The following is a 25,414-nucleotide window of genomic DNA, read 5'->3' on the forward strand; positions in this document are numbered from 1 at the left end:
AAAAAAAGCTCAGAAGAGGATCTAGATTGCCCTCTACAAGCTACGTCTTCGAGACCTGTAATGTCTCGTACGTCAAGCTCCTGCCTGGACTGAGGTATACAATATGTCAAACGGCTTCGTAACTGCATTTTTGTGATGCGGGCAAGCGCAAAAGTTTATAAGCTTCTGTATGAGCTCAAAATATGCTACCAGCCAAGTATACAAGCTTCCTAATGCATGCATTGAAGCGAATTCACTGCAAATATGGTTTTTGCTGTTGAAGCAATACGAAATCACATGCAAAAAAAAAAAAAAAAGACGGTCAGGGGAAGTTAGGAACACTAACACTCATTTCCCACTAGACACAAGAAAGATTATGCTGCCCACTCAAACATTTCCCAAAAGAAGTATAATGTTCTCTTAATTGCTTGTAACCTTGCAATGTTTGTCTATGATGAAGAAGTCAGGTTCTGGTTGTTTGCTGCATTTCATTAGCATTCGACATTAGTGCTGTTGATAATATTGCATTTTTGCTCATTTTTCTTGTTGCGCTAATAATTTAGGTTCATGCAATTCACTTCTAATGCCCTTTATGGCTCTGTAGAAACCTTGAAAAACCTTTAAAACTGCAGTCCAGTGCTAGTTCCCCTACAATCAGTAAAATTGTCGTTTTCTGTGTGTGTGTAAAGGGGGGAGGGGAATCTTAAGGGCGCGACTTGATTACTCGCAATATAAGTTTTTTTAAGACTCATGCACTTATTCAGTCATTTCCTTTCGCAGTGCACACGCCCCTTCTCATGAATTCCTCTTTCAGTAAACTCATTAAATAATTCTTCACATCTGATGTTTTAGACGAAAAAGGAATACTTTTTTTTTGTTTTTTTTTTTTACATTGCTATATACGGGAGTGCGATAGTGCTGATTCGGAGCTATGTTCCACGCCATACCTCGAAAGTGAGACATTAAGAAAAGCGGTTCTGATTAGGTGACGACAGAGGCTGTTTATTTGTAATCTGTGTTCGCTATATCGTTTGACGCGAGTAGCCAGACTTCATGCACTGCATGAACAGGCTGCCTAGGCTAGCAGATTTCTGCCTGTAATGAAGGCAATCTGCACAGCGCAGTAGTAAACGTGACACCCACTGCATTACGTTCTAAGGTTAGAGTGCTCCTATGCACTGAAAGTTTGACTAATTTGTTTGCACGACAAGATCTAAGCCCTGAAAGAACATACCACAAAACGCAGGCCAGGGAGTTCCGACGGCGCTCACACTTATTTCACAGTATTCACAAGTGAATTTCGCATAACACAAACGCGTTCTCCATGGTAATGCGTCGCTTCGAAGCCAAAGCTGTTGCAATGTATAATTATACTGCAGCCACATACAGTGCAACGGCAGCACGCAAAGGCTACGTGTGTGCTGGCCGCTCCATGCTTTCGCGGCGCATGTAGTAGACGTGTCCGGCAAGGAGCAAGAGTTGACTGCAGCGCCGTTAGTTCTCGCGACCGCCACTTGGGACACACTCCTCCGTTGGGCGGTATGGGGAGCTGTGAAACTGAATTTGTTCTAGTAACGTCGGCCTGCTGCTCTCGCCTCTCTCTTCACCAGCAATTCAAAAGGCTGGGAGGAGGTGCTATTCACATGTACAGTGCATTTTTTTCTGCAATTAATTCCCTCGCTAGTGGCTCATACTAAATTTATGTGCGAACAAATATTTACTATGCTCCATGCTTCCCTCCCTTACAAAAATTTGATATGTGTTAAGTCCAGTGCAAGATGCGATATCTTTGCCCCCCCGCTGCTGTGACATTGTTCCCGTGTTCTGCAGCCAGTTTGGAGCAGGATGGAGCAAATGGCAACAGCATTTCCACCTCTGAGTGTTCATCACATCAGTGCTAGCATGAAGTACAAAAGTGAAAACAGATGCACACTAGTCAAAACAGGACGCCAAGATGGCACTGATCGCACAATAACGTCATCCTTGATATCTCGTAAATACCTTATATAGAAAATGAGTAAAAAGAAAATAAAAAGAAAATTTTTCGTGTCTTTACAGGTTGCAGAGATAGAAGCCGCTACACTACGTGTTTGTGAAGAAATCGATAAAGTTCGGAAGGAACATCGTGAATATATTTTTACGAATGAAGAAACGATGCAACTTCTAAGAGAAAAAATGGAAGAGGTAGCAAACCGTGTTCAAGAGGTGTTCAACGCTGAGAAACTGCTAAGTTTGGCAGCTAAAGCGCGGGATTGCGTGGAAGAGGCTGAAGGTAACCCTGGTGATAGAGCTGCTCCTTGACTCAGCGTCCATACAGCATTACAAACGAGATTTGAGTTTCATCTGGCTCTGTTCTGTGCAAGCTGTGCACTAATCATGAATAAAAGTGTCTTTGCAGCAGTTCATTCAAAAACTTTCAGCACAGATGTGCTTGTAGTCTGTGTTGTGTTCAGTTTGATGCACTGTTCATAAAGGTGGGTTCATGCAGTCTCCTTTTGCTCAGTCCACTCCCACCATAATTACTTGTGTTAACAATGCACATCGTTGAAAAGTAAACAGCTTTTCATTTCTACCAGCTAAAACTTCCCCTGCACACGAAAGATCCCAGCCTTGAGACTGGAAAATGAAACTGCCTGGTGCTGTTGCCAGCACCTGAAGACCAACGAAGTGGAAAGTTGTAGGCAACATATTTGCTTGTCTTTATTTTTTGAAATAGTTCATTTTAAATAAGTGACGCTAGTTTACAAGGTCTGTTGCTTTGCTGGTGCCTTCAAAAGAGAGACTGACTTTATATTATTCAGATGTGTGCTTCAGTAGAGCACAGCCGCAGAAGCAAATCAGCACTGCAGCTAGTTAAAAAAAGGTACATTAGGAAAAAGCCTGTGCAGATCCGTTTTTTCCTTCAGTGAGCCACGGGAAGCACACAAAATGCTGTGCTTTGGAGGCCTTGACTGGAAAAAAAGTAAGTGGATTTCTTGCTTGCTTTGTAAGACTGTGCAGTACAAATTGCATGATCCACAATGGCGTGACGTGGGTGACACGTGACATCAAGACGAAAGGAGTCTGCCGAAAGCAGGCTATGCATAAAAGCTTTGTACATACCAAGAGTGATTGCACACAACAGGCGTCACAAGTCCTGCTAACATGTGCGCGGAGCAAACCACTCGGTCCACTGTGTCCGCCAGTCTAAGACTAAAATGTGAGCTAACAAGCAACATGCTTGGCCAGCACAAATCACGAGCATTCGAAAGACAGGCAAAAAAGGCCTTTAAAAACTGCCTAAAATAATTATATTGTCACTTGCATTTACAATGCTTTGAGGAGGCCACAAATCAGAGGTTCACATCCTCGTCTCGCTACACATTTGCAGATGAAGCAGCCACACAAAGCGAAGCACTCGCTTGTTCCAGATTTGTGCACAACTTGCAGCACCCATTGATTCATGCATATCCATAGGTGTCGGACAACTTCACACAACGGGAGGAGCATATCCTTCGTCTTGCAGCCACGTGATTAAAGTTCTGCCAGGCAGGCACATAAAAATTTGGGTGGGGGGGGGGGGGGGGGGGGGGGGGGGGGGCAAGCAGGAACGTTTGCACTTCATCAGCACTGCTGCCCGGGAAGTCCACATTGCCGCAGTAACCATCGCCGACTGCTTGGGCACATGAGCAGACGACTCGTCCCAATGCAAACACATGCAGAGGCACCACAAACAGCAGACACGAAGCAATCTTGGTATATGATGAGTCGCCCGATGAGTTGTAAGGGAGCTCATCGAAGCAAGCTGCACTTGTGACAGGTGTCAGCACAGTTCCTTGCAGGCTCGATTAAGTTAAGCCACCGTATCATTGCCAAAGAAGAGGCTGGTGGCATTCGCAAAGGAGGTCGTATTGCCACCTTGTGACCAGAGCTGCCTGTGAGTGGCTGCTGTCTGGTGGAGCGGCACAATGCGACGAGAAAGGCAGTGGAGGTGTGCACTTTTTTTCTTTCTTTCTTTGGACTAGACCAGCACTGTCCTCTCCTGGGCGGAAGAGCCTCTTCTCCTGCTGCTGTCATCTGTCAAAAAAAAACAACAACCCCAGAACAAAGTTGTGACACACAGAGCTGCTAGCCTAGAAATTTGAAGCAGGCATAAATAATGAAAGCGCAACATATCAACACATAGTTATGCTACTGATTATGCTGGCTTAAAGGCATCCAAGAGGGGTTGAAGGAAGGCATCGCAACATAAGGCAAATTCACAACTTGAACCAAGGATTAAAAAAAAAAACTGCAGCGAAGCTCGGTGAAACTAATGGCATATATTTTAATACGAAAGGCTTTAATGGCTCATGCTCGCGGCCAAGATTGTGTCCGTCCTTCCGCAACACTCTAGTCTGACTACGTAATCAGTGGTGTAGTATGTCGTACCTTGAAATAAATTATGGCGTCATCAGTGGTGTAGTATGTAACTGTGTAAATCCCAATTTGCAACAAAACCAACAGGAAATAACAGTGAATTTGTGCTGCTAAAAGCCCCAACAAAATAAACCGAAGTTTAACATCTAATGTAATCTTTATTGTGTGTTTGCAGAAACAAGCAGAATTTTCATATATCTTTTACCATTTTTCGCTTTGTTGTGAATTAGCAAAACCATCATATTGTGCATTCAATATGTGCGGCAAGTAATGACAACACATTCTCTTTTTTCGTAATTTCTATAGCATTAAAATTTTTTCTGTCTTCTTAAGACGAGATATTTTAATATCGTTGGGGAAGTAGTAGTGGAAGCATTGAGCACAATGCCGCAAAAGAGTTCTTTCATTTCCAATATCCAAAGTCCAGTGTGTTTGCATTTCGTGAAGTCCTGTACCGGAGTAAGGTTCATTAATATTCCTTATTCGATTTATAGCATCAGTTCTGTAGTCGGAATAAGTTTCATGCATCATAATGCCGTATGTTCTGACAGACTCACGCATGGAGGGTATCACAATGCTCAACCAGGGAACCAGGTTCTATTAATATTTGCTGAATGCGCTTTCAGGTTTAGTTTCACCTATGAGATGTCAGCACAAGGATGCTCGCAGTTCTTATACCTATTGCTGGCAGCAAAATCCAATCCTGCTGGAGCAGAGGTATCAGCCTCGCTATTTTAAACCACCAGTCAACTCATTCTAAGCTGGTTAAGAAGGGTATTGCCATAAGCTAACTGCATGCCGCTCTTGACAAATCCTGCTTATATGAAATGACGCATAGCGTGGGTGTCTGGCTGAAAACACTGATCAGTGCAAGATTTCTCCGTGAGGTGGTCACCTCTGTTTGAGAAGCCCTCACCAGTGATGCTAGGGGTGTAGAGAAGCACTGCCGCAGTGATGAAGCGCAAGATGCAAGACCCGTTGGCATTCCATAATACCATCAAATCTCCCATCGCTTAAAAAATGTGGCTCAGAAAGGTGCTGTCCAAGTAGTCTTTACTGCACCCAAAAAACTGGTTGTCACCTGCAGCATGGTGCGGGGAAAGCACAAGCAGGAGTGCAGAATTAGGCAGGTCCGTCCCGTGGGAGAGTACCGCCATCTATCGGATACTGCTGTCCTGTGTCAAAAGCTACATAGGACAAATTGTATGTTGCAGAAATGTCACACTTCAGGAGCACCGTGCAGGAGTAGGCGCACTGGCGGGAGGTGGGCAACTGGCCGTCCATTGTCGCCACTGCCGTGGTTCTGTTTCACAGAAGCCTCGGTTACATGAAACGACAATCTTGAAGTTTGCGTCCAAACTCAGCAGAATGAAGCATATTGCTTCAAGATGGAGTTCGCTCCTAGTGTTAGCAATTGAACCCTCGGTCGCCGTATCAGATAACTTAAGGAGTCTATCTTGACAGAAAGCTTTCCCACACACTACAGTGTGCCAGTGTTCTCACTTTGCCAAGATCGGCTTCACCGTAGAGGTGGAGCACGTTTATGTTAGCCTTCAACAGCTCCTTATCAAAAACATGGTTTCCTGTGCTTGGTACGTCACGATATAAAACGAAAAAGTGATGGTGGCTCAGTGCTGGAGAAATAGCGCAACTGCTGAACTGGAATTTTTAACTGACACAAAGCAGGGTTTAGATTCAAGGAAAGCTACAAAACATCACTTCCCACTCTGTGACAGAGGTCTGCAAGGGCCCGGCCCTAACTGCTATGGAATGTTTTTCACCTACCGAGATGGGAAGGTGACGTCGAAATTCAGCCATCCAGGGCACTTGAACCTCGAGTAAGACCCGCTTGCCTCAAATACACTTAGGCACTTTTGTTGGGTTTGTTTAAAACGGGCTGTAATATGGTAGCTTACGACTTTATAAAAATGTTCTAGCAGCTGTCATTAGGAAGGCTGTCCTCCGCTTGGCGGGCAGACCATGCACTTTTAGCTAGTAACACTGCACCACAACCGGACTCAAGCAGCAGTTATGGCTGGTCGTATCAGATCTCCCCGAGGTGCAGGGTGGGAACATGGGTGCATGTGGCAGCATTGCTCTCAGACGGGTACACAAGCGTCCACCGCTGTTTGTTCCTTTCCCGCGCTCTCTCTGTCCAAAGGAAGGGTCTTCCTTCAGCCCAGTCTCATAAAAACGAAAAAAAAAAAAAAAAAACCAGCGAATGGCAGGAACGGCTGGGCAAGCTCTTCAGTTTGTGTTGCTGAGTAGCTTTCGATTGGACCGCTCAAGATGTTGACGCTTATGTTGAAAACAACACTTTGGTGCGTTGTTGCAAATTCTATATGTTCAAGGATGTCCGTGTACAATGTGCACGAATAAGTTTCCATTGCGGTAGCGTCCTCAGATATTTTCGGGACATGCGCGGTCCAAATGAAAGGTATGCAAGACGTCACGCAAGTTCGAGGCGAGTTTTATTCTTTTGCGGCTCTTGCCTTCAAAGCGCAGGTAATCCAGTTTCCACCTTTTGCATATGCGGGTACTCTCAGGAATAAAGCAGAAGATGTGAACATAGGCAAACTGATGCAGAGAGCGGATTTGAGCTAGTTGGCGCATGTGTTGCTTTTCAGTCCCGATTCTAAGCGCTACTCTTCTTTTTATAAGCATAATCAAACCTTATGCACAAAATATTGGCCTGTTCACATTGCACATCGTACTGCTCTAGTTAGGCGCTGTCTCATTCTGCTCTCGTATAACTTTATTGAGAATTGAAAGTAAATTAAAAAAAAAAAAACGATCTCGGGCACCACTGAGGCGGCGCTCGTGAAAATCAGCGCAACAGAGTTACGTGTTTCACTTTGCGTTTTCTGTACGTTCTTAGAGGAGGTAGGTAGGTAACAACTTTATTGATTCCTGGGAGAATCGAGTCAAGTCGGATGTGATCGCAGCACATCATTGGTGGTACCTGCGGCGCCATGTCCAAGCAATTGCTTTTTACGCGGTGTCTCTTAAATGATGCCATGCATGCAGGTCTGAACCCCCCCCCCCCCCCCCCCCTTTTCTTCTAAGCGGTGGAGGGTCAGGACTCCCTCACCCTCCAGAAATGCAAGTATCTGTGCGATAGCATTTTGCTGTTACTTGAATTAGATTACATTGTTCAGTTGTCTAGTATGCCGTCTACGGCTGGTTATAAATTCGAATCCCTTCCTCATGCGGTGTGAAGTATTTCGTCACTCTCTCTTATTCGAACAAGTGAGTGTGAACCGGTGGGCAGGTTTGCTCAGTTAACTATTGCAGTGACTATTTTCCTTCCTCCTCGCAGTTTCGAATCTGATTGACTGCTTCGGGCACTCTGAGAATTAATTTTCTTTGCACTTTTCACAGCCCTTGGTTTCCCTTCACAGTGCATATCTCATTGTCAGCAGCTGTCGGAACAACTACCAGATGACTCTTGCCACTGATTCGCCACAGCATGAACGCAACCCCATTTCTTTATGTACATTGATAGCTTTGAGAAATTCGGATTGCTAAGCATAAATGACGGATGCGGCTCGACACCACCAAAAGCGGACGCAAAGAATAGTTTGTGCTTGCTTCGACTCAATAACATTGCCATAGATCGAAAGCAGTGAAAAATAACTGGAATATTAAAACTGCTGAAAATGTGGTTGAGGGTGAGTGAGGTCCATCAATTTTTTTTTTTTTAAGTGAGGGTGAAGGAGAGGGAGGGCCAGGAAATTTTTTAAAGTGAGGGAGGGCCACTGATTGAAAAGTGAGGGCAAGGGAGGAAAAGCTAAAATGAGGACATTTGCCCACCTCTGTTTGTCACAATTCTCTGTGGACACCTTAACCGAGCTATAAGGGAAAGGAGGAAGGTTGGAGTGAAAAAAGAAAAGTGCCGTAGTGGAGGGCTTTGGACCAACATGCAACAGATGCTTTTGCCTCATCGCACTTTAGTGGTCCAAAGTGTCCCTACAATTTTTGCCATCATGTAGCGCTCCTCAGAGTAGTTTTACATTCCACTCAATTAGTTTATTAACTAAGATAAATTTTGCAAAATATTTATTTGTAGAGAGAGCTACATTGGCCACACTCTCACCATTTCGTCGTGCCTGTCCAAAGAAAGAAGTCATGGGAGGCGGTAGCTGGCAGCTGACATGGCCGAGCACTAACTGGACATAGGGCTTCATGACATTACGTTTGGCAGGAGCTGCCAACTTGGGCCTCTCCTTTCGTATGGGAGGGTGATATCACAACCAGCTTGCCAAAACGCTTGTTATCCCTAGGCCACGGAAGCACATTCATACGGCTTGGTTGGGGGATTCGGTTTCATCAAGTTGCAGAGGGGGTTCGGAAACAACATGTCCAGTTCTTTCTGTTAATGTACCTATGACATGGCCATTCTTTCCAGCATTTGAAGAAAACTTACAAAATATAAAAAATGTAAAACATGACTGTGCCCGTGTGTTACAATAGTGCAAGCACTCCCAACAATGTTTGGACGAATGAAATGTATGCAGCGACTGTGTCCAAATGAGCGGCGCAAAGCGAGCGCATTTCGCTCCGCATGTCACCCTTCCACCCCTCGAGATGAGCGGACTGCGCCCACGATACGAAGAGAGGAGAGCACTCCGTTTCTCTACCCTTGCTCCCCTCCCCCCCCCCTACCTCCGCGCTCCGTCACATGGTCGCGTCCCCGCCGCCGTCCCGACCGACTCTCTGTGTGGCGATAGCGGCGGCTGTGTGCGGGCGGGCGTCGTAGTGCTTATACGTGTGGGGTGCACGTGGTGTGTGTGCAACGCCTGTGGCGTTTTGCTTTCTCGTCGTACAATGGCAGATCCGGGACTGGATGAGTTTCTGCATGCAGATGATGATGTGGAAATGTCCGAAATCCTCACTGACGAGGCAATCGTGGATAATGTGCGAGCGGCGGGCAATGACAGCGATGACGACGACGACACTGCAGATCAGCCTCTCCAAGTAGTGTCCTCACAGGAAGCCCTGCATATGATTTATTCCCTCCGGGTCTTCGTTTTTTCAAGGGGCCTTCCACTTGAGCACGTCGAACAATTAGATGCTCTCGAGACCAATGTTAATAAGCTTTCTGTGAAGCAAGCGAAGCTCACGGACTATGTTTTTTTTTGTTAAGTAGTGGACAACTTTTTTTCTGCTTGATTAAAATTTTTGAACCTTATGTTGACTGCATTTTTTGGCAAACCCGGTTATAACAATGACATTTTCTTGGCACTTGAGTATTGTTATAAGTGGGCTCGACTGTACTACGAGGAGCACAACATGATGACAAACACTATGTCGTTGGTCTCGGCCAGCAACAAGTTGATTTTTTAAATCCTTTGTTTGAGTTATAATATAAACTCCCTGTATTTACAGGAAGCTTCACTGTGAACAAGTACTACGTGCAGCATGTCTGATTGATACACTATGTATATTTGCACATCCCTACTCCAAATTTTTCGAGACCGGCCTATAAGCCATCATTTATATATAAACAATGGCTTTCAACACGCTGTGCAAATTTCTGCGAGTTGGAACATGTAGCGTCACCTAAGCAAAGAGTGACAACTGCAGTTTCAGTTCCCTTGCTGTTTATTTTTTTGCCACAGCCAGCAAGGTAGAAAATCTATTCAAAGTGGGGTGGAATTAAGTGTCAACAAAAATGGCGTCTAGCTCACATCAGGGTGCACTACGAATTCAGAGCATTCACATGATTTGGCTGGTTACAGCTCTGATAATGAATAGGGCAAATATCGGGCTGGAACTTCAACTAGTGAGCCCAAGGAAAATACTTTCAATTTCAGCTTGCTCTTGAGCACTTACATGTGCCAATCTGCGTAACTGCCCTTTTACTTCCATTCGACAGGGTTTCTGCGACGAGGAAAGCTCTGGCACTAGAAGCAGCTCCTAGAGAACTTGGAAAGCTCTTTCAGCGACATCGAGTGTGCTCTGAACATCTACCTTTCAAAGAACAGCTCCTTGAGCAGATTATCGATTTTGAGCACAAACTAAATCGCACTCTGCCACCCTCTGCAAAACGTGCCAACCAAAAGCCATAAAAACTAATCTATGACATGAGCATAGCTGAAAATGAACATTTTTATTAATTTAGAGATATTACGAGATTGATGCCTCTTCAAAATTGACTTCAGCACAATATATTGTTATGCCCTTAGCATCATGTAACAGTATATTAGTTTGCTGGTGATTTCGCTACATTTCCCTTTGGCTTTGCTAGTTCAGTTAGGAGAGAAGACACCTGAGACTCACAATATCAGTCACGAGATCAGATGTCGACTACTGCTTCCGAACAGCACTAAAGAAACAAATCTTAAGATGAGCACATGCAGTTTTTACACCTAGATAAAGAGAAGACATTTTGTGCAGTCTTAATTATTCTTATTGTTGTGGTTTATTTTGCCATTCATTCCTTAATTTCTTTTGCAATGTTTTTCTTTTTTTCAGTAAATTCGCAGTGCTATATTTTTATTTTTCTCATGTATAAAGTAGGGGTGAGCGAACACTGAAATTTTTGAAATTGAATCTAATACGAACATGAGAAAAAAATGCATTTCAATAACGTATCAGTTAAAAAAAAGGAAAACCAAAAATTGAAAGAGCGAACACTGTTCATATCTTGTTTATGTAAAAACTCAAGCGGTATTTGCAAAGAAAATTAGGCTAGAATTGTATAGAAGCACACAATGAAAAACGCAGAATAAGAGACAACGCTACACAAAAGAAATGTTCGGCTGCGTTTTTCATCACATGGGCAGACCAACTAGCTCAACATTCCACTGTATAAAAAAGCATTTATAAAAGAAGTTTTTGCCAAGAACACTCAGAATTGCCCGCTTTGACAGTCCCGAAATTGTTAAATGGCATAGGTGTGGTTGTGCAGAAGCATGATGTGTACTATGTCCAGAAGTCTAGGGGGTTACATGCACGACCTGGTGCCATCCCGAAGGAGGTGTGTTAAACCAAAATCATGCAAAGCGAGCGTTCCATAAACATTCGCTTAGAATGAATGCTTCAGAGATTTCCAAGAATTCGGATAAAATCTGATATTGAATACTTGACAGCACATTCCACTGAATAATCAATATTATCAAATATTTCAGGTCACTATGTATCACACACTGGCACCCACAGAGAGTCGCTCACACAAAGCGAAAAAAGTATTAAAAAAAAAAAATCTTTATGTGACAGATTTTATCATGGATCAGTTTCGCTGTCATAAAGTACCATTTTTTAGCATGAATAGGTAAGAATTCCTCTTTACCATGAGTAACACTTAGTGCTGGCACATGAAGTCTCATCTTTTCACAGCACCCATGTCTACTGTGTTGTCGTTAACTTATTCTTTTAGCTCCTCTGAACCAACTTATTTGTTTTCATTTTGGACCTGAATTAGCCAGTTCTTGCAAAGTTTAGCAATAACTTTGTTCATAATGGCTGCAACTTTATTGCAACCGTGCATCTAACGGCATGGTGGAGAATAAAGATTATTTCGCTGAACTTGATATTCTGGACTGGAGTTACCTCAATGTGGACGCGCCTCCAGAAGAGTTCGTATCGGTGGATGACCACCTAACGACATATGAACTATGCACTGCTGAAAGCAAGAGCAATGATGGCAACCGAGACTAGAAGGATTTCAGACGGCGATCATCAGCGAGTAACTATTGATTGTGTGCTTGAAGCTTTGGACACTCTTCGCGGCTTTGTCGCAGGTTCGAAGCTCAGCGCTGAAGCTGTGACTCGTTTCTACAAGTTCAAAAAAAAAGTTTGTTTCCGGACATGATGAGACAAAAGGTAATGTGCAAGAGTGATGGATTATTAAGCTCTTAAGCTCTGTGCCTAGCATGTATCATTTGTAATTTTTTGGAGCCTGTTTTGGACGATACGATTTTGGGACAATACATATTTATTATCGATGACCGCGAGAATCGTATAAACGAGATTCTGATGTACAGGGAAGGATTGAAGAATAAATTAAATGGGCATTCTACTTTTGCTAGTTTCTGAAAGTTACTTCTGAGAAAATTTTATGCTAGTTACACACTACGATGTTCTCTAGAGTAGATGCCAGCATTTTTTATTCCGCTCATCGGGTTTTATCTTCATTGGATTCTTAGATGGCAGGGGAGTGGCTCTTCCTCACTGCCTCTGCTCAGCAAGCTTTTTGCCACTTTCAACCCAGCCAGAACTCAGCAACAGCTCCTGAATACATTCCAATTCCTTCATTCAGAATCACGGCTTTGGCAGCCTTTCTGCCATCATGAAATTTAAAATGCAAACTGAAATCAATAAGTTCTTCTTGTGTGCTACAGCTTGTACCTACAGTGAGCTCCTTACAAAGTCTGCACTGTAGCAAACAAGGGTAGTGTTGCCTGCAGGATATGTATCTTGGCAATGGCACTGTCGCAGAATGGACAACCATGGTCTTACACATAAGAGTGAATCAAGAGGTCCCTCACATTAGACAGGCTTCTTCGTGGCATTCCCAAAAGAGAGACTAAAATTTCGGACCTCATTCAAATTCACTGCACCACTACCGCCAAGATTCAAACCGCCCCACAATGTACACTGTGAAAGCTCGTTAATTTGAGCTTCAAGAGGAATCAAACACTATCTTGGACAAAGCAGAGTGAAAGCTTACAAAGAAAAAGAAAGAAAAAAAAAAAAAAAAAGCCTCCTAATGACAGAGCTGATATTTTGAATGGGTTGTCACATAAGCAAGTGTTGCAATGAGTTCACATAGTTCCCCGATTATTTTCACGGGTGCTGAAAATAAAAAATCCAAACGAGCTACCAGAAGATCGCAAATGAAAAATACTTTGCACAGAAGTTATTTTTATTACAATGCATTGAAATAACCTGTCACTCTGCGCTGGACTTTTTGTGCCTCAATGTCCAAGCAAGCTTTTCTGAAACTCTTGAAGCAATTAGTTTGACTTGGGGGTTTAACGTCCCAAAGCGACTCAGGCTAGGAGAAATGCCGCAGTGGAGGGCTCTGGAAATTTTTCACCACCTGGGGTTCTTTAAAGCACACTGACATCGCACAGCACACAGGCGCCTTGCTTTTTCCCCCATCGAAAAGTGGCCGCCGTGGGTGGGATTCGATCCCGCATTCTTGGGAACAGTAGTCGAGCACCCTAACCACTTCACCACCATGGCGAGGCTCGTGAAATGGGTAAGCAGTTTCAACCCTTAGTTCCACACCCGAGACAAAGCTGTGAAAGGAGTGTAAAACTTGCACTCTGCCAACTTAGTCGACAGCCTCACCCCTAAAGGTCTGGTCAAAAGGTAAGTGCGTCCACATGTAGGCATGCAGCATCTTGGCACACTGCCAAAGGTTATGACTGCATTGCAGACTGCGCCAACAATGTCTGAAAACTGAGGGATGCACTACGAAATTAAATAAAATAACGAAAAAAGTTGGGAGCGGCCTCGTTGTCAAGTAAATGCGCTACCTATCAATCGTGTCAAACATCAGCCACGAGCGTTACCATTACTGTTACATGAACCTGCATGATATTAAACGTAAAAAATATTCAGTACCCTTATACGGTGTCGACCAGGAACCAAAAACAAAACAAAACAAAAAAAAAGAAGATATCAAGCGGGATTGTGTAAACAAGATTTCATTGCAGTATAATTGCAGCTCATGGAACTCATCTGTGCAGAGTCCTTTCATCCAAAATATGCCGCAAAGAGGTAGCAAAGAACCTTGCAAGAAGTGAAGCCTTCGTGGAGATGACAATATATTGCACCCCAACTTTTCTGCCACAGCACTGTCAACAGCTGGAGCTTTGATGATGGTCGAAATGACTTGGTTTACATTAGCCGGCATGCGGCCTTATTACTGTGACTGCAGCACATGGACTGAACTTGTGCTCTCTGTTGTTCAAGCTTAGTGTCACGAAACGTGGCGTTATCTTTGTAGCGTGAGATGCACCGAGATTAGCCTCAATGATTGCAGGCAAGCACAACAGTTTCTGCATTATTCCGAACTTTTCCAATATCCCTTGGCTGGTTTAGGGTTGTGCAAGGGCTCGGGCCGGCCCGAAACCCTGCACTTGGATCAGCTCGTGAGCCAGGCCCGGCCTGACCCAGGATATATTTGTTTCGGGTAGGCTGGGCCGGACACACCGATACCGAGTACACGTTTTCCTGCATCCAGCCAACGCGATAGCATCTGATCGAGTTCTCATCTGACATTGATCCGGCTGTGCACCAGGCACCCCCGTTGTTATAGATATTTCATGTATCACTATCCATTTCAAGATTCCCACCATGCTGTCACCTCTCGCGGCTCTGCTGTGGCTTGCTCCTGGCCTCAATATTGCATCAGTAGAAGCCGGACATTACTCCTATGATCAGAGTATTCACCGTGCTTAAGTTGCCTTGTAATTGCTCAGCCTGAACAATGCCGTCATGACCTGCCTTGCCGGCACTGTTAAAGGCAAATGGTGCGCAAGACGAGCTCACTGAGTACTCGGCAAAAAAGCTGTGTACACAAAACTTGTTCTTGCTAAGAACACATTAGTCATTCCAGCCACAAGTTAGAACAGCGAGGGAAACAAGCGCTGCTGGATTCATGATCCGGATTCGGATCGGGCAAGGCCCGGGCCTTAAGTCTGAGCACCGGGCTGAGCTAGCCCAAGCTAAGGCCCGTTCGGTGTTGGGCCAGGCTGGGCTCAGGCCTGTAGCGTAGGGCCCAGGCCAGGCTCGGGCACAGAATGTGATCCTGTGCAAACCTCTAGGCTGGTTTATCTAAATGTTTCTATGCTGACATTAAATTGAGCACTGCCAAATGCAACAGGCATTAGTGCTTCGACGAGTGACGCGCACGCTTTCTGTTATCGCCGTTGCCGTTTTTTTGCGTGCACAAGTTCACCCCAAAAAGAGTTTATTAAGTGCAACACCAGTCTCTTCGTTTTCAGCAACTGAGCACGCCACCACTATGTGACGATATGCATCATGTTGCCAGTTACAAGGTTGCTTTCGGGCTCTGGCCACTTTGCCTGCAACGCCAATGGAGTGTTTGCTCCGTTTCAGGCCCACTGCGTGGTGAGCGCACCACAGTTCCTTCAGCGGCATCATTGGGACTTCACTCTATCCCTTGCATTGATCTGCAACATGCCACCAGCAGCACAGCCATTGAATGCTGAGCTATGGTAAGGTTCCAAATGTGCACAGAAATAATCAGCGCTTCCTCACCACACTAGCAATACAAGTTGAAGTAAAATACAATTTTTTCTTTTTTGGTGAAATTTCACTTCCTGATAACATTTCTTCAGGTGTTTGCAAGGCACCTAGAGGGTTATGAAAAGCTGGTTGGAGACTTAATTTATGCAAGGGGGCATATGAAGAGATCATTGGAGAAGGCACCCGAAAATGCATACACACCAGATGCAGGTCTGTTTTGCAAGAAACCAGCAACAACACAACTGTAAAGAAGCCAACTTCCGCAGCATACTGGAAGCGATAACAATGTACAGTTGATAACATATATATATATGTCAAACTTGTAGCAGGTTGCAAAACAGTAGGAGTTCAATAACCCAAAAACTGCTAGTTTCAATGCAGTTAAACCGAGTAGGACATGCGAAAGCTTTGTGCACAGATGAAAGTTGATATAGACGATAATGTGCAATGCATAGCAAGAGAGTGTGTTGCAATTTAGACGCGGGGTGATCAGCTGCGGCGATAGCTATAATGTTCCACAATCATTCCCCACAAGAAATTGCTGGGTTCGAATCCGCTCCACTCAAATGTTTTCTCATTTTTTATTATATGAAAGAACTATACAAGCAGACACGCAAACATTAGACTATATTGCTAGGCTGTGAACCTCCAGATCAGTGCTTTCACACGAATGTATAAAACATGACAGTGACTACAAGATTACCTGCGACATAGAAGTATGTGTACAGTGCACTAACCCTAGGAAAGCTCTTTTTGCGATGAGGCGCTGCCCACTGGCATAGCAGGAAAGTGCTGCTTACTGTACGTAGTTAGGCCTAACCCACTTTGCAGAGAAGGTGGTGGTGAAAAACTAAGCCATGTTGGGAGCCTTAAGTGGGCACATCCTAATGACATGCCGGCTCTTGGCTACGTGTTGTGGCCGGAAGCTGGTGCTTCCCAGCGACTCCCAAAGCCTAGCCCGTCGGCCGCTTTCGAACAGCCGGGTCAGAGCTAGACACTGCAGCCTTCCATTGCTCGAAGACTGAGAGTTGCAAAGAGGCTGGAGGGTGGAATTCAGAGCATCTATTCATAACATGTTCGAAATCAGATTCAGATGCCCTGCACAGGGTGCACTGTGGCGAGAACAGTCCTGAATGAATTAAAGCGGGGTGGGAATGTACTGGGTAGATGGTTCGTAGATCAGGTTAATGGAGAGAGATTTCGTGATATGATACCATGCGCTCGCGAGTATCTCCCCAGGCGGTGGCAGTCCCTGCTCGGCTGATGTATCCTCAAGCAAAAGAGTGGCCTCCACGGGCTGCTTTGCAACTAGCCACTGCCTAGAATGAGAGGCCCAATCGTGCTACCTGTCCTCTATAAGCACAATCTTTCACTGCAATTCAGGTACAGCTAGCATTGCTTTCAGCAACAAAACAAGCACGGAAATCATGGTGAGACACCAGTAGCCTTCAGTCAAGCAAGTTAGCTTCACCACATTGCCAGAACTGCCCTGAAAGCAGGCTTCCCTGCAAGAAAACATTGTAGCAAAAAAAAAAAAAAAAAAAAAAAAAAAAAAAAAAAAGTAGCAGTTTATTTTGGTGAAGTTTAGTTATCTGAGCGTAAGCTCTTAAGCGTGGCTGTTAAGATGCCCGCACCAAAGCATTGCCGCACCCTGGCCTACGCGCACCTCATCCATGGCAAGGCTGAACAATGAAGTGCCGGATTGACGACAAACGAACGCGTTCGGTGCGATACAGAAATGTTGCAGCGTACAAAGTTGTTGCAGAGAAAAATGGACGCCCAAGAAAAGCTACGAGTTCTTTCGTCGACGCTGGCCACTTGCGCCGACGATGTTGCGGCCGTGCCAACAGACATCGACACTGGCTTCGTAGTCAGTTTGGACTCTATGAACGCGTTGATGTCTTTTGCGAAGTGCAAAGTATGCGGCGGTAGCGTCACTGTAGGAAAGTGAACGTGAATATGGCCACGCCATAAAGAAGATTAGTCTTACGTGCGTGTGCTGCAGTGATGTTGCTAAGGTGTGGAGCTCGCCCAGTGTGAATAGAAAAGAGAAGTGCAACCCATTTGTTATGACCGTCCTTGCTGCGCGCGCTATGCAAGCCACCGGGAATCTGCAAGCGGCACTCAATGATTTTTGCAACAATAAACACTTCTCACAGTGGCCTCGACACCAAAACTTGGCAGGGGCACGTGAAGATGTTGGCGCTCGCGACAGCTCCATGCGCAAATCCCGGAAACATTGCCATGTCATATGACGGTTCATGGATGACGCATGGCCACATGCCCCATATTGGCGGCGCCACGGTCATCGAGCTATTTACTGGACTGGTCTTCGATTATGTGGTCCTGAGAAATTTCTGCACTGGTTGCAAGCGTGCCCCAAGCGAAGATCATCTACCGTACACGGTTTGGAAGGAGAGCCATGCCTGCCAGAAAGACACTACCAAGAAGGCTGCTGAAATGGAAGTTCAAGCTGCGCTCATCCTCTCCCAGAGATCACTGCAACGCCACAACCCGACATACATCACCCTACTCTCAATGGTGACAGCCGCGCTTTTCTTGCACTGCAGGAAGCCCGGGTGTATGGGTACATTTCAGTTGAGAAAGAAGACTGTACCAATCAAGTACAGAAATGGATGAACACAAACTTGCAAAACCTCATCACAAAACGCAAGGGCCCTGGTTTAAAGAGCCTTGGTGGTAAAGACAAACTAACCGTGGACCCAGTTGCAAAGTTAATGAGCTACTATGGCTGGACCCTGAAGACTCACAAGGGTGACGTGCAAGGAATGAAGAGGGCAGTGATGGCCACTTATCGTCGCATAGCATCGAATGACTTGGTGTCAGACCACAGCCATTGCCACCAGTACCGAGCTCAGGGTGCCGGCAAAGGGTGAGACAGCCCATAAGCGCCATTACAATCTGCCTCAGTACGCCTGAGAGGCTTTGTCGGTCATTTAAGAGCATCTGTGTGATGAAGGGCTTCTTGAGCGGTGCCAACGGGGAAGCACTCAAAACACCAATGAATGTCTCCACTCCCCGATATGGGCATTGGCACCAAAAGAACAGCCTGCCTCACTGTTCACGGTGCAAGCCACTGTGGCTAAGGCTGTTGTGCAATTTAATACTGGCTGCGACAGCATCTCTGCTGCAATACTGAAAGAGCTGCACGTCAAACCTGGAACACCAAGCAAGAAGCGAACAGTGAAGGAAGACCAGCGCCGAGCAGTGGTACCTGCAAACAAGTGTAAGACCACTGCGGACATGCAGCACGCTTTCAAGAAGCGCCATTTCGGTGGCCACAGTCAGTCTGACTAAATCCCTGGTGTCTTTTAGTCACTTACATTGCAAAATATTGCAATTGAAAGGGGTTTTACTGAGTGTGTCAACAGGAAATATAGCCCTCTGCAAGCTGCACAGTGAACAATACAAGAATACAGCCAGCCTAGGCACACACAAGCGAGCTCGAGCAGCGCTGTAGCACTTCGTCGTTCTCATTTTCGTCTTCGCGATATCCTCTCATAGTTCACTGCACAATATTTTTCTGCACTTTTGATTAAAAGAAAATTAAATCTTTCTCATTTTCTCAAAACACCCATTCTCGACTTCTTCCTCATTTGCAGAAGTGATATCTCCGCCTTTGTTGGAAGTAGAACAGTAATTTTTGTTGTGGCATGTAGCTAAAAATGCAAAGCACACAATGTTACGAACAGATTTTGCAATTTACATTTCATAAGGTTTTCAGTTTTGCTCTACATCAGACAGCACAGCACCCACATTTGGAGCAGTGAACTTTGAAATGCTATAACATTACTGATATTTATTATATCAAAAAGGTGCTTCTAATGCTGTAAGACAGCCCATAAGGAGAGCAAAGAGTCGGAGCAGACGACGCATGGGGTAGCTGGCGGAGACCATCACATCAGCGGGCGCAGCAGCCAATAGCAGTCGCCCAATCCCCCGGGTTTTCGTGGAGCGCGCGCTTTGCCCAATCACAGCCTTGGAATTCGAGCGCAGGAAACTCGAAAGAAGTAAAAGAAGGCGCCAGAATTCACAAACAAAAGAAGACCAAGATGGCGGCGCTCGGTTCGATGGGAGAGGAATGGCGCACGTGCCACGTTTGGGAATTTTCGGTGCTTGCTCGCAGCTCCATGGCGGATTAATTTCCTGTAGTTCTAAGACTAGTTCGGCATTGATAATTACAGAAAGGATCGGTTATAAGACATACTACTGGAATATATAATCTTTTAAAAATAGACTGTTTAGAGATTTTTCGGTTTTCAAAGGGCGCGTCCTCCCTTACATGCTATTGCCTTGGACTGTGCCGCCAGACCAAAGGTTGTGTTCAACCAATTGATATGTTCCCCTCATCACGCTGTTTTACAGTGCCTCCTGGTGGCTAGAAAAGCCAAAATGTGCGTTGTTGCCCTCCTGTAGCACTCCTGTTGTCCTCTTATTACCAGTTAGCTTCAGTAACTATACAGCCAGTATGTACTAAACACTTCTCCGTATGCAAAAAGTGATCTCAGGAGTGCCATTATTGATATATCAAATGCTCCATTTAAGAGAGTCCAGTAAAACATGTTTAATGGTGCTATACTTTTGCACGGGACTTTTTAAAGAGGTTGTTTAACTGTTCGATGCAAGTCATAATTCGGTATATCTAGGATTGACTAAATGCCAGCTTTATGCTGGCACTGGCACCTCAACTTCAGCTCACTGTCCCACTGTAGTGACCTTGCACACAAAACACATGCACACACATGCATGCACAAGCAGAGAAAAGTGCACATGACACACACTGCAAGCAAAACTGTCAACTTACCGACGACTGACGATGTGCTAAATGAATAGAAAAAAGAGAGAACGTACAAGACAGTGTCAAAATTTGTGCCAGGCAACAAGACCAGTCGTCGTCAGCCATACACAACAAAAAGCAAAGAAAAAGGCACTATAGCTGGTAGTGACCTCTACCTCCAGCACACCTATAAATGCAGCAGTAGCGCAGACCATGCAGCAGTCAGTACTATATTCCACTCATGTGAAGCTAGCCCTGTATGCAGCCATATTATGCAGCCAACGCAGCACACGGTAGCTGTGCAACGCTAAACAGTTTTCTCAACGTTTTCACCAAACTGACCAATCACCTATAAAAATGAAGACCGGTTGATGAAGACACTGCAATCTGCATTGTTAGGCTAAGCATTATCGTTACACTAAGTTCTTGAAAAACAAAAGTTGCGGTGAGGGAGGAGGGGGGAACTGCACTAGAATGGTCACTACATGCCGACGTTTTTTTGGGAAAGCCCATGCGAAATCTCCTCCGTTTTTCCCTCTCTTCTTACCATGGCCTGTGCAGGGGCGGGGGCGCCTGATGCCTAGCACCCTCCTCCCCGTTCCCCTCCTGGGGGGACTCCAGGATGTGGGGCAACCCTTGCCAAACCAGGCGGGAGTGCGCTTCTGGGTCCAGGGCAGGAGGAGGCGTGGGCCCCATGGTGGCACGCCCCGGCATGCCCCGCAGCAGTCGCTGGTGCAGCTACCAAGGAGAGATGCAGAACGAAAAATTGAGGTTTAAGCATGGCTTGAACCTAGTGATACGAGCGAAAGCTGTGAGAGCAGTCACGATAGTCCCATTAATACCACCTTTCAATCCACACTTTTCATACAGTAAAACCTCGTTAATTCGGATCTCACGGGAGTGAAAAAAATGTCCGAATTATCCGAATGTGCCACAAAAACTGCATATCATCTTTTTTTTTTTTATTGCATACCTTTACTTCGTGAAGAAGTTTGTAATCATGTCTGCTTTTTCGGGGAAAGCTGGGTAGTGAAGACCAGTTTTCGGACATGGAACAATCCTTCCAGGGCGAGCGTGTTGCCAGGAGCACCGTAGCAGAAGTCCTCTAAAACTGCGAGAGCATTCGCGACTTCTCTAGCGGTATGACGCACCGGGGGCTCATCACACGGGCCGTGCTCATCGAGCGAGCCCTCATCATCGGACACCTCATCCGCCACATCGAGGGCATCGCTGATTATTTTGCCATCGCTCAATTGGCCAGCGACAACAACGCCGTCATCGGTGAATGTGTAGTCGGCGAGGTTCACTTCGGTGGGGAACAGGTCGATGGATGACTCGTCGTCGTCTGCCTCTGCTACTAGCGCTGCAGGCTCCAAGCTTGTGCCAGAGTGCACAAATCTGCAGTGACGAAAACAGTTCGCGACCACTTCTCCTGGCGTGTGTCCACACGTGAGCTAGAATATGTATGGCACTCAGAAGCGTAATGACGCACGCCTGCTTCCGGTCCATACAAAGAAGCATACGCTCCAGCACTTGCTTGCGATATTTTTTTTTTTACATACTGGATGACGCCTTGATCCATAGGTTGAAGGGCGGCGGTAGTGTTCGGAGGGAGAAACACGAGCCGTATCACCTGCAGGTTGGAGACGTTGCAGTGGGCGGTGCAGTTGTCAACCACGAAAAGCACCTTGCGTTTTTTTCGCGCTGAAACGTCGGTCAAGGTCCTGCAGCCAGGCACGGAATATCTCCGACGTAGTCCAAGCTTTTCGATTAGCTCGGTACTCCACAGGCAGGTGTTTAACGTTGTAAAAACATCTAGGCTTCCGTGCCTTCCTGATGACCAGAAGTGTGCCTGTCATATTTGCTCGGTCACTCGGTCCTTGCTTCTTTTTCTGCCGCTGCACGCATCCCCTTTGAACATAATCGTCTTATCTGGGAGTGCTTTAAAGAAGAGCACAGTTTTGTCTGCGTTAAAAATGTCGCTCGGGTCGTAGGCTGCCACATGTTCTTTAAGCTGGACGTTCTGCCAATTTTTCACCACATTCTCGTCCACTTCACCCCTTTCACCACACACAGCCTTAAAAACAAGACCATGTCTGTCCTTAAAACGAGCAAACCAGCCCTCTGAGGCCTTAAATGAATCAATATTCATTCAGAGGGCATAGGTTTCTGCTTGTGCACAGATCAATGGTCCGCTTAACGGGAGCTTTGAATCACGTGCAGTAAAGATCCAAAGCAACAACGCGCCCTTCAGGGGTGGGTGGGCTGTGGTTCGCAGACGCTTCCGACTTGAATGGAATTTCTCACCTTCAAAAGCTTCCATTATCTGTGCGTCATTTTTTACGTAGGTTGACAGTGTGCTTCTTTTGACATCGAATTGACGCATCACCTGCTCTCTGGAAAACCAGTCCTTCAACGCTTTAGGAATCTTCACTTTCGTTGCTAGATCCTTAGCGGCATACTTTGCACGTTTTGCCAGCACCATCATCGCGACGGAAAGCAGTAGCACTAGGGTCCCCTGGCACAGAACTTTTCACACAGACACAACACAAAGGATGTCACAGTAATGTAAAAGATGGCCGCTCCGATGCTTCCAATGCTCTGGTCACCCAAGAAAAAAAAATACAGTAGCGAGCACCGCCTTTTGTACGTTAGCGGAATGCAGTTATGGATGGATAGATGGCTGTAGCGACACACGCTTGATGTTCAGTGTAGAGCAGCGCCGCCTTCCGTACGTTACTGAAATAGCGGTTCAGTTTTGGATTGGATTGATACTGAGGGAATGATGGCCGTAGCGATGCGTGTTCCGAAAACTCGCTTCAGTGGCAGCGTCTGCCTGTCTCCAGTCCAAATTAACAGGTGCGCGCACAATTTAGCGCCGAATTAATGAGTTTGCTGTCATAGACATATGTACATTTTTGAAGGGAGGGAGTGAGCAGGACAAATTATCCGAATTTCTGAATTAACGAGGCTTTACTGCACTTTATAAATACAAGAATGGAAAAATGCAGTCTGTCATTTGTTTCTGAGGACACCTAAACCGTGCCCCTGTGCACTGACAAATTATTTTTTTCAGGCACTTTTAGTGCGTTTTCAGCCAGACCATTTTGATACAACGTAGATTAGGTGTTGTAGATACTGAAACGCGTGGTTTCTAAAAATCGATTTTTTTACGCGATCTGATCCCCGCGTCTCCCCTTAAGGGAGGCGAGGAAGGTGGGAGTGAAAGCGGAAAGAGAAAGAGGTGCCGTAATAGAGAGTAGCGGAGTAATTTTAATCATCTCGGGGTTCTTTAACGTGTGCAAATGGGCGCCTTGCTTTTTGCCTCGATCAAAAAGCAGCTGCTGCAGCCGGGATTCAATCCCACATCCTTGGGCAAAAAAGAAGAAAAATGTTGTTGCACAACCGCTGCCAAAAACTCAAATTGTGCGCTGATGCTGTGTAGTAGTGCTTTGTTGCACCAGTTTTGGCTAAGCAGGCAATCGACCATAGCATCATTACATGCAGATTATTGTAGCAGCGCTGTGATGTACAGTAGAATCTCGTTGATATGTTCCCGGTTCATACAATTTCCAGTTGCGTACGTTCAAAATCGCGGCCAGTAAAACATCTCCCACAGAGTTACACTATTGTTTTTCCCGGTTAATATGTTCCCAAAAAACCCGATTTCTCGGTTACTACATTCGAAATTCCGACAAACTACGGTCGTATAATACGTTTTGTGTTCAACTGGACATAACTTAACGAGCGTTCGCGCCATGAAAAATTTATCAGCGGCGCTCCACTGCAGTTACTTTCCTTCAGTGCACAGGTGCAGCGGGGCAAAGCATACCAACGTACGAGGCGCCCGTTTCTGTAGAACAAGACTTCATGAGGAGAAATGCAATGGCTCCTTTTATAGTGCCTTAGGGGCATAGGGATAAACCATTTGATAACTACAACTACAGTGAAAGCTCGTTAATTCGAACCTCTATAATTCATGGTCAAGCTCCATAGAGATCTGCGTACAAAAAAAGACCTTTAATTCTAACGCTAGTCGGTTCCGCTACGGATAATTCTAACTACAGTCGAACCTCGATATATCGAACATGGATATATCGAATTATTGATTATATCGAACACTTTCTATATCACGCGGAAAATCGCATGCATTTTTAATTTTTTATTTCGAACGGCGTCGGTTGCCAAATGGATAAATCGAACTCCGCCACCCCAAACCATGTGCACTCTGTTGACAGGAGGCGAGCTTTCCCTCAACGCCCTCGAAGATAGCGGCGGCGCGATGGGCGTTCGCGACTGCTGCGCACGATCGCTGCATACATCGGTCGCGCCGAGGGCGCCATTTGAACGTAGCGGCGTATGCACGCGGCGGCTTGGCCGGGCTAGGGTGGCTAGAATGATTTAGTTTGTCAACGACTAACCGCGTCTCGGCGCCGTCACTTGTGCTGCGCCAGTCGTTATCGTGTGTGGCCTAGGCAGCCTAGGTGGCCTAGGCCTGTCACGGCGTGGTCGGTGTTGTGATGGCTGCGAACGCGAAGAAGCGGACGAACCTGACATTTGCTGCGAAATTGGAAGTGATCCGCCGCGTTGAAAATGGTGAAAAAAAGTCAACCGTCGCCGAAGCTTTCAGCATACCGAGGAGCACTTTGAGCACTCTGCTGAAAAACAAGAGTGACATAAAGGCCAAGGCGGAACAAAACCAGCACTCAGGCGTGCGGCGGGTGCGCAAAGCTGCCTTTGAAGACGAGAAGGCGCTGCACAAATGGTTCATCGACGCAAGGGCCCGGAATATTCCTGTATCGGGACCGATGATACAACAGAAGGCCAAGAACTTTGCGTTCATTCTCGGTGCCGAGAACTTCAATGCCAGCAGCGGTTGGCTGCAACGTTTTAAGGCCCGCTTTAACACTGTCGGGAAGACAGTCTCGGGGGAAATTGAGGACGCCAATGAAGGCGAGATCAAGAAGTGGCTTGAAGAAGAGTGGCCCAAGATTCTCGTCAAGTATGAGCCCA

At 45.8% G+C, this 25,414-nt stretch overlaps 2 protein-coding genes across 4 annotated transcripts in view; one reads left to right on the forward strand and one right to left on the reverse strand.

Moving 5' to 3' along the window:
- The window catches only part of LOC146199760 (uncharacterized), a 37,697-nt gene extending 35,289 nt beyond the window's left edge, over positions 1-2,408 (forward strand). Inside the window, exon 8 of one of the 2 annotated variants that reach the window (XM_084595239.1) lies at positions 2,038-2,408. In XM_084595239.1, coding sequence (XP_084451365.1) covers positions 2,038-2,280 — 243 coding nt within the window. In that variant the 3' untranslated portion in view covers positions 2,281-2,408. The remainder of the gene's footprint in view (positions 1-2,037) is intronic. The other variant, XM_084595238.1, reaches the window with a different exon arrangement.
- An 838-nt stretch (positions 2,409-3,246) lies between these two features.
- Positions 3,247-25,414, reverse strand: part of Atg9 (autophagy-related protein 9) — a 63,053-nt gene continuing 40,885 nt past the window's right edge. Inside the window, exons 18-20 of one of the 2 annotated variants that reach the window (XM_084595236.1) lie at positions 20,949-21,139; positions 20,429-20,445; positions 3,247-4,035 (exon numbers count right to left, since the gene is read on the reverse strand). In XM_084595236.1, coding sequence (XP_084451362.1) covers positions 3,980-4,035; positions 20,429-20,445; positions 20,949-21,139 — 264 coding nt within the window. In that variant the 3' untranslated portion in view covers positions 3,247-3,979. The remainder of the gene's footprint in view (positions 4,036-20,428; positions 20,446-20,948; positions 21,140-25,414) is intronic. The other variant, XM_084595237.1, reaches the window with a different exon arrangement.

This window comes from Amblyomma maculatum, chromosome 2, assembly GCF_055883805.1.
Source record: "Amblyomma maculatum isolate TAMU_Amacu chromosome 2, ASM5588380v1, whole genome shotgun sequence".
In the NCBI taxonomy this organism is placed as follows: Eukaryota; Metazoa; Arthropoda; class Arachnida; order Ixodida; family Ixodidae; genus Amblyomma; species Amblyomma maculatum.